Here is a 15,855-nt window from a genome sequence, read left to right as displayed (position 1 = left end):
AGGATGCGAACCCCGTGTTCCCATGGAGGAACAAAGGCAGCCTCAACAACCTTGTGAAGGCGCGAAGAGACAGGGCTAGCCCGAATGGGAAAACAGTGTACTGATATGCGCGCGCCCTGACAGCAAACCGTAGGTATGGCCTGAGTCGAGGGAGAACGGAGACATTAAAGTAGGCGTCCTTCAGGTCGATCGCTGCAAACCAATCCTGTGGCACACATCCAGAAATGCGTTTGGCCAGGAGCATCTTGAACGGAAGCCTGTGAAGGGAGCGGTTCGGACCAGGATTGGCCGTAATCCACCAGACTTCTCCGGGACAATGAGGTAGGGGCTGTACACCCGGACCTCCTTTCGGCTGGAGGGACAGTCTCAATCGCACCCTTCGCCAGTAGGGTAACAACCTCCGCTCTCATGATAGGGCATAGCCATCGACCAAAGTGGAGCGGACTCCCCTGAAGTGGGGAGGAGACCGTGCGAACTGAATCGCATAGCCGAGCCGATGGTTCGCGCGACCCAGTGGAACAGATAGGGAAGCTCTAGGCAGGCTCCCAACTGTGTCAGCGGCGTCGAGAACCACAGACGTCCCACCGGTGGTGCAGCGAAGCGGAATGACCGGCCCAGACGTGGACGGCATAGCGGCCCGGTGTGGGGGCAAGGTCAAAACCGCACCCTGACAGAGGAGGCCAGGGAAGGACCAGCGTTCCACGGGGGCCTGCTCTGTCAAAGGTCTGGCGACAGAGGGGGACAGGGGCGAAGCGGATGTGGACGGCACGCCGTGTCAACCACCTCCAGGACAGAGGGGGACGAGTTCACCGAGTCTCGACCTATATGACGCGATGATCACGTTCCCTTGCGAGAACATGAGTCACCCACGAGCGCTGTTCAAGCATGATCAAACACGCTAGACAGCGCTCGTGCCCATCAGAGTCCGATACCAGTCCGCTGCAACCAGAAATGCACGGGCGAGCCGTCTTTAAAAAGACGTGCCGCGTGCGAGCTCTTTTATGAGAGGAGAGAAAAACTCCGCGATGTTGAAGCGCACAGGGAGACACACACACTGGCAGATTACAGCACAGATCAGCAGGAACTGTGAGCTCGCTGCAGATCGCCGTCACACCAACACCGGAGAGAGAAGCTCGTCTCGTAGAGCGAAGTCAGAGATGACTGTGGAGTGAAGAAATACTCTTGGCTCCGAAGCGAAAACATATCTGCCTGTTGCCGGCGTCCTCCTTTTATACCCACGAGGTAAGGCGGAGATACGCTATGCAAATTCCGCAGACCCATGGCATTTCTTTGCCATTGGCTCGTTTTGTAATACTCGAAGTCGATAGGTGTTCTAAGCGAAACCCCATTCGTCGTCATCCGACGTAACTCGGAGTGACAACGAAAGGGAACTCATATTAATGTTATAAAACCTCAGAAAGTGAAAATTTCATGTCGGGGACCTTTAATACCAACATATTGAAACGTCTGTTTATATAATCATAGCCTACTCCATTAAGTAGGCTTGCTATATTTGACAGATTTATAATCATTACTTTTGCCGGTTCTTTGTGAGAGCTTTTAGGAGCGTTATTGGCATCGCCACCCTCTGGTTACATTAACGCATCAGCACCGAAAACATCGTGCACTCCTTTACTAGAGGAGTAACTAGTATTTGAAGTAATGCAGTAATGCAGAACGTGTGCATTTAGTTCCCATGCTTATTGTGTTTCCACAACAATGTTAGTGAGTAAATCTACTGAAATGGCCACCATAACAGTGGAGTGTGATGTGTAAGATGAGAAAGCAGAGGTTAAGTCGTTTGACATGGTTGTAAAAAAACAATGGCTTTCTGAACATCTTTTGCCAAGTGCAAACCAGTATACAATTAATACAGCCAGTACACAGAATTTTCTCACAATCATTTTGGAGGGTCATAGAAAAATGTATTGCTGGCGAAGGGAGGGTCAAGTCTATTTTGACTATAGATCTCAAAACTCCTCCGGCAGCCCCTTAAATAAAAAACGAACAGTCCCTAACAGGATCTAATGATGTATAACACTTATATGTAAGATCAAAATCAAATCTCTTTTGCACTGATAAGGAAAAAAGTGAGCTGGTATCGCCGGCCATACCGCCAACCCCAGAGGGTTAAAATCTCTTGAATGTAAAAAAAAAAAAAAATGGCAAGACAAATCACGTACAAATGATAAATTTTCACTTCACTCTGTAAGAATTGAGAAATTAGAAAATGCCGGACAGTCTGATTGAAGAGCGACCAGACCCTGAGAGTACAAAGGACCTCTCTTGAAATTAACATTTGATCTCCCCCTTGTGCACTATCGAGACGAAAGTCTCACCTCCGAGTCATCCTAATCTACATTCCTTCTCCTCATCCCTCACCCCCTCTCCCTCATGCTCAGATCACCTGAATTCACATAAGAACATATATAGTTTAATGTGAATGATTATCATCGAGTATTGTACATTTTGGTATCATTTAAAATGTCTCAGGGCGACTGGTACAAATGTCTCCATTCCAAATAAGTAAAACAAAAGGTAATAAGGTTTTTAAGAGTTTAGGGATAACTGGCACTCAAACGAAGGTGGTCTTCTGGCAAATGGTCTCCCACCCCCAAAAGGTGTAACCTCTGAATGCAAATTTCCATTGTTAGATGTTTCCATGTGAAAGAGGTTCTGAGGTACTCAGATGAGCCCATGATGTTGAAGGACCTCAAATAATTCAGCATCATGTATTTTAATGTTGGGTTCGCATCTCTTCTCTTTATTCCAGAGCATTTGATGTTTTGTATTGATTATCTTTGAATTGATTATGAAAGTGGCATGATACATTTACCTGACATAATAAATTGTTACATTTAATTATTCTAACCGTCTTTGACATTATTTTCATTAAAGAGTTAAAAGGGAATAGTAAAACATTCGCTCACATTTAATGATGCACAGATATCATTAAAACCTTTTCATTTATGGAGTAAGATGAAATAACGAGAGAATACATATTCAAATGTATTGCATTTTAATCAAAAAATACTTTGCCTCGAGAAAAGACAGTAACACGTAGAGACCTTCCGCGCTGGTCGGATGCCGGACTTTGGGCCGATCGAGTGCGAGCCTTACAACTCAATGATGGTTAAAATTGGCTCTTTATCTGCAAATCCCATGTGCGCTGAACCATGGGTCCTGTTCCAAATGGATCACAGATCAACTATGATCCGTTCAACCCCTATTTTAAATATACAATTTTAATAAGTATTTTAAGGTTTTAATCACCTGATTGTCTTCAGTTGACAGTTCTGATCCAGTAGTAAATCATTGAGCTCCTTCACTCCTGATTGTCCAGGATCATTTCCTGTGAGATCCAGCTCTATCAGGTGTGAAGGGTTTGATCTCAGAGCTGAAGCCAGAGCTTTATAACCTTCTTCAGTGATACTACAGTCTGAAAGTCTGTATATGGAAAAAAAGCTGTTATTCTTTTTTTTAAATAATGTTACAACGCTGTTACAACTACTGCATGTTTGTCACAAAAAAAAATGTGAAATTGAAATTGAATTCAAGTAATAATTAAAATGATAAATAACATAGTTACATAAATCATAAATTATGATTTTATTTTAATATTTGCAAACATCTCACATAAACAAATATATATATATATACATTAGGTAATGTGAAATTAATTTAAATAACCTTAATAACATAATCTTGTTAGTTCACCCAAAAATTAAATTCAATCATAATTTATTCATCCTCGTTTGTTTCAACATTTGCTTTCTTCACTCAAACACAGAAAGAGATGTTAGACAAAATATCAGCCACAGCGAAATTGTAAAACTGAAATTTCGCCGTATGGTCTTTTTTCAATCATATTTGATCAGGTAAGCTAATTAAACAAACATTAATAAATGTATATAAACATGTAGAAATGTAAATAAATTAAATTACACACTTCAGTTTCTTCAATCTGCATTGTGTGTTTTTCAACAGATGACACATCTTCTCCATTCCTGAGTTTCCTGGTTTATTCCCACTCAGATCCAGCTCTATCAGGTTTGAAGGGTTTAAATTAAATGCTGAAGTCAGAGCAGCAAAACCTTCTTCTGTAATACTGTTATTATTCAGCCTGCAGAGAAGAAAACAAAACAAAAACAACAACAAAAAAACAGTAAAATGTTTCCAGTTTCTTTCAGCCACAATACTACATTATTCATTAAATCTATACACAAAAAAAGATTAAATCTATAGGATATATTTTATCTATTCTCAGTCCTCAAATAATTTAAAGAACCGCAATGAGTCTTCATTAGACTTTAAAAATGTAATATCACACATGTTGGGAAGTGCTTTTATACTTTGTGAAGTATAAAACCATGTAAAATACTCACTTCAGTGTGTTGAGTTTACAGTGTTTATCCTCCAGTAGAGCAGAGATCTGATTCACTCGTGTGTCTTCCAGTTCATGTTCACTCAGATTCAGCTCTCTCAGGAGTAACGGGTTTTTACCCACAATTCCTGTCACATACTGACAAGCTTCATCTGCAGTAGGACCCAAAAACCTGCAGAAGAGAAGATGAAGCAGGATTCAATTCAGTCCTTAACTAAACTTGATCTAATGAAAAAATATAATGACATGATTCTGCATTTAAAAATGGTTTATTTTGTATTAGTGAAATAATATTTTGAAATATAAATGCTTATTTATGCATTATTTCATCATATCTCACCTCAGTTTTAGTTTACACTTTGGATCCTGTAGTAAATCATCGAGCTGCTTCACTCCTGATTGTCCAGGATCATTTCCTGTGAGATCCAGCTCTATCAGGTGTGAAGGGTTTGATCTCAGAGCTGATGCCAGAGCTTTATAACCTTCTTCTGTGATATTGCAGTCTGAAAGTCTAGAGGAAGACAAAAAGAAGCAAATAGTCTTCAAACTGTAATAATTAATTATTTAATCGAAAGAGGATCAATATGAGGATTATGTCATTAGGATATTTATAATTTCCAACACCCCCAAAAAACTTTGTCAATAAGATAAATTAATACGATTGTCTTTTTCACTAATGTTAGTGATGTTACTGACTGACAGAGGTTCTCCATGACACATCAAACTAATTATAATTAAAAGACTACCTTCTGGATTCTTATTTAACCGCATTTGGCATACAGAGTGTTAATTTCAGACCCAATTTACAGACAAGTTTTGGCTTCATACTAATTCATGTTTAGATTTACCAAACCTGAGTATCTGCAGTGTGCATTGTGAATTTCCCAGCAGAGGGGAGATTTCTGTTACTCCACAGTTTCCCAGTTTATTTACACTCAGATCCAATGTTTTCAGGTTTGAAGGGTTTAAATTAAAAGCTCTTGTCAGAGCAGCACAACAATTTGCTATAATACTGTTATTATTCAGCCTGAAGAGAAAGAAAATAAAGACAAGAAACATTCTTTGAGTTATTTCCAAAGCTTTTTTTAAAGAACAATGACAGTCCTAATCCAAACCAGTTACTGAATATATAATATCAAAAGATATATTTGAAATATGTTTTACATGGAAAGTATTAAAGCATGTCAAATACTAACATCAGTGTGTTGATTTTACAGTGTTTATCCTGCAGTAGAGCAGCGATCTGATTCACTTGTGTGTCTCCTAGTTCATGATCACTCAGATTCAGCTCTCTCAGGAGTAACGGGTTTTTACCCACAATTTCTCTCACATACTGACAGGCTTCATCTGCAGCAGGACCCAAAAACCTGGAGCAGAAAAAAGGAAGCAAGATTCAATTCAGATATGAGTAACACTTTATAATAACATTCAGTTGTAAGTCACTTATAAGTTATTAGCTAATGATGAACTAATCATTTACAAAACATTAATATACGTTCATAAATGATTAATAAGTGATATGCTTACATTGTATTAATTTTTTGTTAATTCAGTTTTAAGTCATTTATAAATTATTAGTTAATGATGAGCAAATTATTTTAAAAACATGACTATTCTTTCATAAATTAATAACTGTTATGCTAACGAATTACAAATGTGTTGTAAGTTATTTTCTATGTTGTAAGTATATTTTATATGTGTGTCAGAGAAGACAGGTGTCTATACCCTCACCAGTGTAGGGTTTCCGACATGTCAATTTAGCTCATAAGGAATTATTAATTCATTTATAGGGAATTCGAAAGAATCACTTATTACGGCCGATAACTTTCAGCTCTGCAGCGGATATAAATATCCCAACTATAGTGAAACACTATTTATTAGCAAGGTAACTTAGATCAGCAGTTTAAGACATTAAATTCATAAGCACATAACACAAGTAACACTTCTCTTTAAAATACAAACAAGACTTTATTGATTATTCTAACACATAAAACTAATATCTAACACAAACACACGCACACATTCATACGAGTTGCAGAAAGAAAGCGAGTGAGGAAAGAATGAGTTTTAAGAGTGAGATGATGAAATCCCATGTTTCTATATGAACTTATAAGACATGACCTGGACGAACCATCAACCATTAATTTAACCCTTCTATCGTTTCTTAGGGGGGTTATTAAATTTATATCTTATAAATTTTATAATTTATATATAAATGTAAATGTAAATGTATATCAATGCACCAGTTCAGCTTAAGAGTCTGGAGGCTACTTGCGTTCCTTTTGGGGATTCCCTTTGTCAGCGTAAAAGGGGTTTCCCGGGTTCATTGGCAGGCGTCTCCTTGTGCCTGAATAGATGTCTGGGGCGGTCAATCACGTGGTGTGCAGGCGGATGGATGGAAAGTGGTAACAATGGTAACGGGCTTTGCAGTCGAATCATGGACCGAAACTTTGCCACAAAACCTAACTTAGAACCGAGACTCACAACGGAAAAGAAAAGAAAACTAAGAAAAAAAGAAAATTGAGACGAGAGTTGTTAGATGGCTTGAATGAAGCTGTTTAACCCGTCTTCTGATCTTGATTTGGGTTCTTTCGTCTGCTCGTCTACATGATTACTCGTCTGTCTGGTTACTCCGTCACGGCTTCTCCATGAATCTACTCTTCTCAAAGCTTTGTTCGGGTCCTAAGATTTTAAACTCAAATGTTTGTCCAGCCTCCTGTATGAGTTCTGACCAATTAGACACTGTCTTTATTTGAGAGGTAGCATTTTCTTCACTTCTCATCATATGATCATGCGCTATCTGGGATCTCTTTACTCTCCAGCTCTAGCAGAGAGTACAAAGGCCACAGTTTAGACATCATTACTATTATAATTTTACTCAGATTTCAATCAAGCCATCTTTTGAATTAAGAACATACGATCGTAGTGATAGGAAACGAGACACACTTTCATTCATACATCTAATAGTTATAACAATTACATGACTCATATGGGATCTAAGCATAATAGACACACATATAGATTGTAGACACAATATAGAATTATGTAGTTGAACAATGTTTTATTATAAGTCCATCAAGTACTGTTTTGGGATGATTTGATGTATTTTTATAGGTAGTCTCAGTCTCTGTGGTTTTAGGAGATTTCAACCCTGGGGTCGTTCAGAGGTCCTTAAGAAGAAGGAGGTCTGTTTTGTATATCTGTCGTGGGATCAAGCAACCTCTGCCGTTATCTTGGTCGGGCCCTGAGCTTTGCCATCTCTGAACCAATCAGTCTTTTCCAAACTATCTAACATTGACAACGTTCTTCCTTTAGTTGGACTCATCTCTTTGAAGCTTGCATGGCCATTGAGTTCTTAGCTGGGGTTTTTCGTTGGTTAGCGTAGATTGACTGGAGCCTGGATTTTATGGTTCTGGATTGGTGATTTGGGGTCTGGAGTGTTGAGTTCTGTGTGGAATTATGTTTGCACAAATCACCTGGAAGATTCATTTGTGTTTGTTCGCCCTCAAAACCTACACCAGTCAACTTAGAGAATACACATATGACCCAAAGGATGCATATGGAGAACACTGGGGTGTCCAGCCGCAGGTGGAATATTTCAACCCCAGGGGTGGCAAGGTGGCTTGCCAAGGGAAAGACACATGCTCAGAGAGGCTTACAGTGGAAATACACATGTGGGGGTCGCTCAGAGGAGGGACCATGCACACGGGAGGCACCTAGCCGACGCGCAGGCAATAGACACTGGCGCCGACGTCAGGAGTGCTGGAGGAACTCAGGGCTTTCGGGGAAGCTCACCTGAGGAGAATATCGCACGTATCCAGTCCGTGGAGTGGAATGGCGAGCAAGCGAAGACACCTGAGCGGGTCCGGTTGAAGCGAGTACACGAGAGGACACTGGCTCCACTCGGAGATTATATAATCTGGCGAATGTGTTAGGTGTCGCCCAGCCTGCAGCTCTGCAGATGTCTGTTAACGAGACGCCATGCGCTAGAGCCCAAGAGGATGCCACACTCCGGGTGGAGTGGGCAGTCACACCAAGGGGGCATGATCGACCTTGCTGCTGGTATGCCAAAGCAATGGCGTCCACTATCCAGTGGGACAACCTTTGCTTGGAGAGAGCCTTTCCCTTCAGCTTCCCACCATAACAGACAAAGAGCTGGTCTGAGGTCCTGAAACACTGCGTTCTGTCTACATAGGCGCGGAGAGCGCGTACTGGACAGAGCAGTGCCAAGGCTCGGTCTGCCTCCTCCGGGGGCAGCGCTTGCAGGTTCACCACCTGGTCCCGGAAGGGAGTGGTGGGAACCTTGGACACGAATCCAGGCCGGGGTCTCAGGATCACGTGAGAGTAACCCGGCCCGAATTCCAGGCACGCTTCGTCAACGGAAAATGCATGCAGGTCCCCTACCCTCTGAGAGGTCCCAAGAGGGAACGAGAGGAGGGCGAGGAGGATTTAGTCTCCTCGCTCCTCTCAGGAACCTGATGACCAGGTCGTGCTTCCCCACCGACTTACCTTCGATGAGGTCATGGTGTGTGGCAATAGCGGCAACATAGACCTTCAGGGTGGAGGGAGACAGCCTTCGCTCCAACCCTTGTTGAAGGAAGGAAAGCACAACGCTGATCGAGCATCTCCGGGGGTCTTCTCGGTGAGAAGAGCACCAGTTGACGAAGAGGTTCCACTTCAACGCATAGATTTGTCTCGTGGACTACGCTCTAGCGGAAGTGATGGTAGCCACCACCGCTGGTGGTAGGGTACTCAAACCTGCCTCGAGCCGTCCAGGAGCCACACGTGGAGTCGCCATTCTCCAGGGAGGGGCTGAAGCCGTAAGAGCTCGTCGGCTGCACTGTTCAGAGCTCCGGGAATGAAAATGGCTTGAAGCGACCTCAGATGCTTCTGACTCCATAGGAGGAAGTGGCGAGCGAGTTGTGACATACGGCGGGAGCGTAGACCAGCTTGATGGTTGATGTACGCTACAGTGGCGGTATTTTCTGATCGGACTAGTACGTGTTGACCCCTGAGCAATGCCTGAAAGCGGTGCAGGACAAGCCGTACTGCCAACAACTCGAGGGCAATTGACATGCCATTGCCACTGGGGTCTTGTCCAGGAGCCCACAGCAGCATGTCCATTGCACATGGCGCCCCAGCCCGTGGTGGAGGCATCTGTTGAGACAACAACTTGCCGAGAAGCTCGTTCCAGGGGGGAAACCCGCCCTGAGAAAACTGAGGTTAGACCACGGGGTGAAGAACTGACGGCAGTTTGGAGTAACTGGTACTCGGAGCGTGCCTTGTTGCCATGCCCACCTCGGGACTCGGTCGCGAAGCCAAAGCTGAAGCGGTCTCATATGAAGCAATCCGAGGGGCGTGACCGCGGCTGCAGGCCTAAGCAACTGCATATGCCCCAGGAGCCTCTGAAAAAGTTTCAGTGGAACCGCACTCTTGCCCTCGAATTGTCTCAGGCAAGTCACCAGTGACTGCGCGCGCTCGCTCGTAAGCTGCGCGGACATGGCGACCGAGTCGATGTCCATACCGAGAAAAGAGATCCTCTGCACGGGGCAAAGTTTGCTCTTCTCCCAGTTGACCCAAAGGCCCAGACGAGCTAGGTGCCGGAGCACTAGGTCCCTGTGTTCGCAAACCTGATCTCGAGAGTGAGCTAAGATCAGCCAGTCGTCGATATAACTCAGGATGCGAACCCCGTGTTCCCGGAGGGGAACAAGGGCAGCCTCGACGACCTTCGTGAAGATGCGAGGAGACAGGGCTAGCCCGAAAGGGAGAACCGCGTACTGGTATGCCTGCCCCTCGAAAGCAAACCGTAGGAACGGTCTGTGTCGAGGAAGAATGGAGACATGAAAGTAGGCGTCCTTCAGGTCGATCGCCGCAAACCAATCCTGGGGCCGTATGCAATCGAAAACGCGTTTGGCAGTGAGCATCTTGAACGGCATCCTGTGAAGGGAGCGGTTCAGTATGCGCTAGTCCAGGATCGGTCGTAACCCACCGGTTTGTTGGGGACAATGAAGTAGGGGCTGTAAAAGCCGGACCTCATCTCGGCTGGAGGGACCGTCTAGATTGCACCCTTCGCCAGCAGGGTGGCAATCTATGCTCTCATGATGGGGGCATTGCCACCGACCAAAGTGGAGCGGACTCCCCTGAAGCGGGGAGGAGACCGTGCGAACTGAATCGCATAGCCGAGCCTGACGGTCCGTGCGATCCAGCGGGACAGACGGGGAAGCTCTAACCAGGCTCCCAGGAACTGAACCAGCGGGATCATGCGAACCACAGGCGTCCCCCCAGAGGGGCAGCGAAGCGGAGTAACTGGCCCAGACGTGGACGGCATAGCGGCCCGATGTGGGGGCACAGTTAGCAACCGCGCCCTGGCAGAGGGGGCCAGGGGAGGACCAGGCTGGTCGTCCCACGGGGGCCTGCTCTGCCAGGGGTCTGGCGACAGAGGGGGCGACAGAGGGGGACAAGGGCGAAGCAGTCTGTAGACGGCACGCCATGTCAACCGCCTCCGGGACAGAGAGGGGCGAGGAGAGCACGGCTTGTGGGCAGCGCTCTGTATCGCCCGAGAACTCTGTGAGCTCAGGGAAGAGGGGGTCGTTTCTGTCATTAACCACTTTAGGGTGTTCCCACCCATGGGTGAGCAGCGGGGAGCGGAGAACAAAAGATTCTCCCCCGGCCCTCCACCGGGGGAAGGAGTGGTCCTGCTACCATCTCCTGAGAAACGACCATCATCCCTGAGCAGCCCGTCTCAGGAGCGCCGCTTGGCCCGGCGATTAGCGGGGGGCGGGGCAGGAGAGGGCTGTGGCGCCTTCTTGCGGCTTCCTCCGCGACCGGCCCTGGGTGGAGGCTGCTGCGTGGACCGGGCGGGAGGGGCGGGAGCCGCAGGATGGCGCCCTCGGCGGGAAACAGGCTGAGGCTTCTGCCCGGCCGGGCGGGTGGAGGCAGCAGCGGGCCGGCGGGGCAGAATGTGTTTGATGGCCTCAGTCTGTTTCTGGGCAGTTGAGAACTGTTGGGCAAAATCCTCAACTGCGCCACCGAAGAGGCCGGCCTGGGACAGGGGGGCGTTGAGCAGACGGGTCCGCTCGTTGTCCCGCATGTCAGCCAGATTCAGCCATAGATGTTGCTCCTGGACCACAGCTTTGGACATCACCAAACCCAGGGAGCGCGCGGTAACCTTCGTCGCCCGGAGAGCAAGGTCGGTCGCGGCGCGCAGCTCATTGAAGAGCCCTGGGTTTGTCCTACCCTCGTGCATGTCTCTGAGCATCTGGGCCTGGTAGACCTGCAGAGTGGCCATAGCATGCAGTGAAGCAGCTGCCTGTCCCGCCGCTCTGTAAGACTTCGCCACCAGGGTCGACGAAAATCTACAGGCTTTGGATGGTTGCTTAGGCTTACCCCGAGAAGAAGCACTCTGAGGACATAGTTGCATGGCAACAGAGCGTTCAACCGGGGGAAGCCCAGTGTACCCACGGGCAGCTGCCTCATCGAGGGGAGGAAAGGCGGATGAGACCAGCGAGCGGTCCCGAGAAGACAGGGGGGTCTTCCAGGACTTCGAGATCTCATAATGCACATCCGGGAAGAAAGGTATTGGGGTTTGCCGAGGACGGGGGTCGGCAGCCTTACCCAAAAACCAATCGTCCGGCCGCAAGCGCTCAGGACAAGGTGGAGGCCTCCACTCGAGTTCGATGCTCGCGGCTGCCCGGGAAAGCATGGCCGTCATCTCCGGATCGGACTCGGGCACAGCCGTATGCACACCGGAAGGTGGCAGCTGTGACGAGCCTTCACTTCCGGAAGAATCAAACCCACCTTGTGATGCTGCAGCAGACATGACACCATCCTCTGTAGCTTCAGCTGAAACACGCGGGCCACCAGAGGGTAGACCCGCGGGAATCAACAGTTCACTAGCGGGCACCGTCATTGAAGAGGGGGGCTGGGGTCGCGAACACATAGTCGGCGCCTTGTTCCAGACCGTCACCCTCAGGTCATCCTGGCCACCAGCCGAAGTACGGGGGCTGGATGAGGGGACTCTCACTCTTGCGAGTTAACTGAGTCTCGACCTTAATGACGCGATGGTCATGTTCCCACAGAGAAACCCCAATACCTTTCTTCCCGGATGTGCATGATGAGATCTCGAAGTCCTGGAAGACTTGATCAATGCCCAAACATACTAGACAACGCTCGTGCCCATCAGATTCCGATACCAATCTGCCGCAACCAGAAGTACACGGGCGAGGCATCTTTAAAAAGACGTGCCGCGTGCAAGCTCTTTTAGTGAGAGAAAACTCAAGTGTTGAAGCACCCGGGAAGACACGCGCAAATCACTGCAACAGATAAGCAGGAAGCACGCTCTCGTCGTAGATCGCCGTCACACCAACACTCGAGGTACTCGTTCGTAAAGCTGACAATTCAGAAATGGCTTGTGGAGAGAAGAATAAACTTGGCTCCTAAGCGAAAACATATCTGCATGTTGCCGGCGTCCTCCTTTTATACCCACGAGGTGGGGCGGAGTTACGTCATGCAAATTCCGCAGACCCATGGTATTTCTTTGTCATTGGCTCGTTTTGTAATACTCGAAGCTGATAGTCTTTCTAAGCGAAACCCCATTCGTCGTCATCCGACGTAACTCGGAGTGACAACGAAAGGGAACTCAAAATACTCTGTTGATTTTGATCTTACATATTAAGTGTTGTACATCATTAGATCCTCATAATTGTCTATTTTTTTTTTGTGGATACTCACAATAAAAACAAAGTGTTGTGCTTTTCGCCAAATAAAGAAAAACAAACATGATGCGCGTTCTGCCTTCTCTCTGTCAGTTAAGTCCTAATCGCGATATTGAATAGTGTCTGACTGTAAACCGCAAAAAGACTGTTTAAATATGAATTGCGTGTCTGGTTGTAGGCTAAATGATGAATGAACGGCACAGGAGAGCGCGCATTTGTTTATTACAGTTATACAGCGCGTGTCTGTGCCGTTCATTCACTCTCGCACCTACATTAGTAAAAGTTATGTTTACATGAACACATCCAAACTATATTTCTATAGCTTACTAAGATGAGTAAAAATAGACTGAAATATGTTGAAATAAAATGTCTGTATAAGCAACAAACTGCAAATTCACATGTATATGCTAACATATCATACACAATATGTTACAGACTAAATATGAATGTTTAGACAAGATTTTGTGATTAGTTTTGGATAGATTATAAAGTGTTGACTGTAACAAAAGACTACTGTCACATTAAATAGGTACGCTTTTGTTCACCAATTTCTGCTCATAGTTAAATATACTATAGTATGATGTTTTGTCAAAAATAAAGTAGGTATATTGAATTATCAACTAAGATGTTATTATAGTGTTTGTTCCAATATTCAAACTAATGAATCCTTACCTTTTTTAATATGTATGATAAAATGTATACTTTTTACAAAGAAATACACTTGAAATATTGTTAAATTGTTGTTGTAATTGTAACCTATTTGTAATTGGTTACAATTTCTAACTGTAAAATATGTATATATAGATAATTTATTTTGTCCTTGCATTCTTTGGGATCCTGTGACACACCTGTGTGAAAGGGCTAATTAATATGCAGCTCATTATGTATGTGGCACATTATCCGGCCTTTGTCTTCTCAGGTGTGAACACGCCTCCACGCATATTGCCTTTCCAAACAAAAGGTGTCTTATAAAATTTAAATCAATGTATTGTTTTGTGTAAATGATTAGGCAGGATGATTTTCAGATCATTTTGAAGCAAAAATTCTAGGCAACAACACTCATTAGTCAAAAGTCTTGTGGACACATATTTAGTATGTGTTTTGTGGCCTTATTTCAGACACTTTGAGTTTTAGTTTTTTCAATAACCACACATCAACATTATTCTCTAAAAAATACAAACATGTACATACATGTTGCTCACATATTACGGTAGCCCCGTTTGTGCTGTATAGAGTGAATTTACACCTTTGCCATTAACATATTTATAAATAACTGAAAAAAGCACAAATGTCAGAGCATGTCAGAAAACCTCAAGGACCCCAAAAACCCCTCAGACCTCAGAGGGTTAAAAAGCTTTCTGCATCCCCTAATCTAAAGTGTAAATTATTCATCACTTGTAAATGTTTTACATATAATTTGTAAATCTTTCTTACCTGTTATAAATGATCTGTATATGTATACAAGCCATTTACAATACTTTCTGCATCCCCTAATTTAAAGTGTAATCTATTATCACACGGAAATGTGTTATAGTCATGTTTTGTAAATGATTAGCTCATCATTAACTAATAATTCATGAATTAACAAAACATTCATAAAATAATAATAATAATAATGCATTTTATTTAAGGCACTTTTCAAATCACTTAAGGTCACCATATATAATGTAGCAGCAACAATAACAATATAAAAAAAAGAAAAAAAGAAAAGTTATTAATCACTTATTAATCAATTATGAATGTATATTCATGTTTTTTCGATTATTAGTTCATCATTAACTAATAACTTATAAGTGACTTAAAACTGGACATTATTATAAAGTGTTACAAATAATTTGCATGCATATCATTTATTTTGTATTACTTCATCATGCCTCACCTCAGTGTATTCAGTTGACAGTTTGGATCCTGTAGTAAATCATTGAGCTCCTTCACTCCTGATTGTCCAGGATCATTTCCTCTGAGATCCAGCTCTATCAGGTGTGAAGGGTTTAATATCAGAGCTGAAGCCAGAGCTTTATAACCTTCTTCAGTGATACTGCAGTCTGAAAGTCTACAACAGAAATGAAAATGTAACATTTAGCTGATTAATCAGTGATTTTAGAAATGTCCTGAACAATAATTATGCAATAATTATGAAAAGTAAGTTTAACTTTGTTTCAGAAGCATTAACATTAACCATAAACATTAATATGTTAGACATTATCTCACCTGAGTTTCTCAAGTATACAGTTATCTCTTAGTCCATCTGAGAGCAGCTTCACTCCTGAATCTTGCAGACTATTATTGCTCAGGTCAAGATACTTCAGGCTGCTGGAGTCTGAACTGAGAACTGGAGTGAAAGCTGAACAACTTTCCTCTGTTAACTCACACTGACTGAGTCTGCAAATAAACAGCTTTATGTATACACTCTTAAGTTAAGAAAATGTAAAATACATGTTTCTAAAGTGCCTTATAAGACAAACCATGCAAACTGGATGAATCATAGTAATGTACTAGACCACAAATTTGTTCTAGATGAATAAATTAATCCATACATTTTAGAACTTAGATTGGGTCCAAAAAACAAGCCCGACCCTACCCGAGCCTGTGCACGTTGTGTCCGAGCCTGGCCCGGCCCGATACAATAACTGTAATTATGAGCCCGATTTAAACCCGACAATTTTTTGGATTTTTTTTTAACGCAGGGGCTGAGGGGGTGCTAGATATATCATATATAAATACTATTAATAAATAAGCAAACATTGCACACTTAAT

The 15,855-nt window shown here is 44.1% G+C and overlaps 1 protein-coding gene across 1 annotated transcript in view; it reads right to left on the bottom strand.

The window, feature by feature from the left end:
• LOC143723674 (uncharacterized) overlaps window positions 1-15,855 on the bottom strand; it is an 87,532-nt gene that overhangs the window by 65,170 nt on the left and 6,507 nt on the right. Inside the window, exons 4-9 of the mRNA XM_077216377.1 lie at window positions 15,310-15,480; window positions 14,978-15,151; window positions 5,581-5,751; window positions 5,238-5,411; window positions 4,725-4,895; window positions 4,386-4,556 (exon numbers count right to left, since the gene is read on the bottom strand). Coding sequence (XP_077072492.1) covers window positions 4,386-4,556; window positions 4,725-4,895; window positions 5,238-5,411; window positions 5,581-5,751; window positions 14,978-15,151; window positions 15,310-15,480 — 1,032 coding nt within the window. The remainder of the gene's footprint in view (window positions 1-4,385; window positions 4,557-4,724; window positions 4,896-5,237; window positions 5,412-5,580; window positions 5,752-14,977; window positions 15,152-15,309; window positions 15,481-15,855) is intronic.

The sequence above is a fragment of the Siphateles boraxobius genome, unplaced genomic scaffold, assembly GCF_051911475.1.
Source record: "Siphateles boraxobius isolate OS27281-9 unplaced genomic scaffold, OSU_SipBor_1 7, whole genome shotgun sequence".
In the NCBI taxonomy this organism is placed as follows: Eukaryota; Metazoa; Chordata; class Actinopteri; order Cypriniformes; family Leuciscidae; genus Siphateles; species Siphateles boraxobius.
Note: the sequence above shows the minus strand (reverse complement) of the source record. Positions and strands in the feature narration are given on the sequence as shown.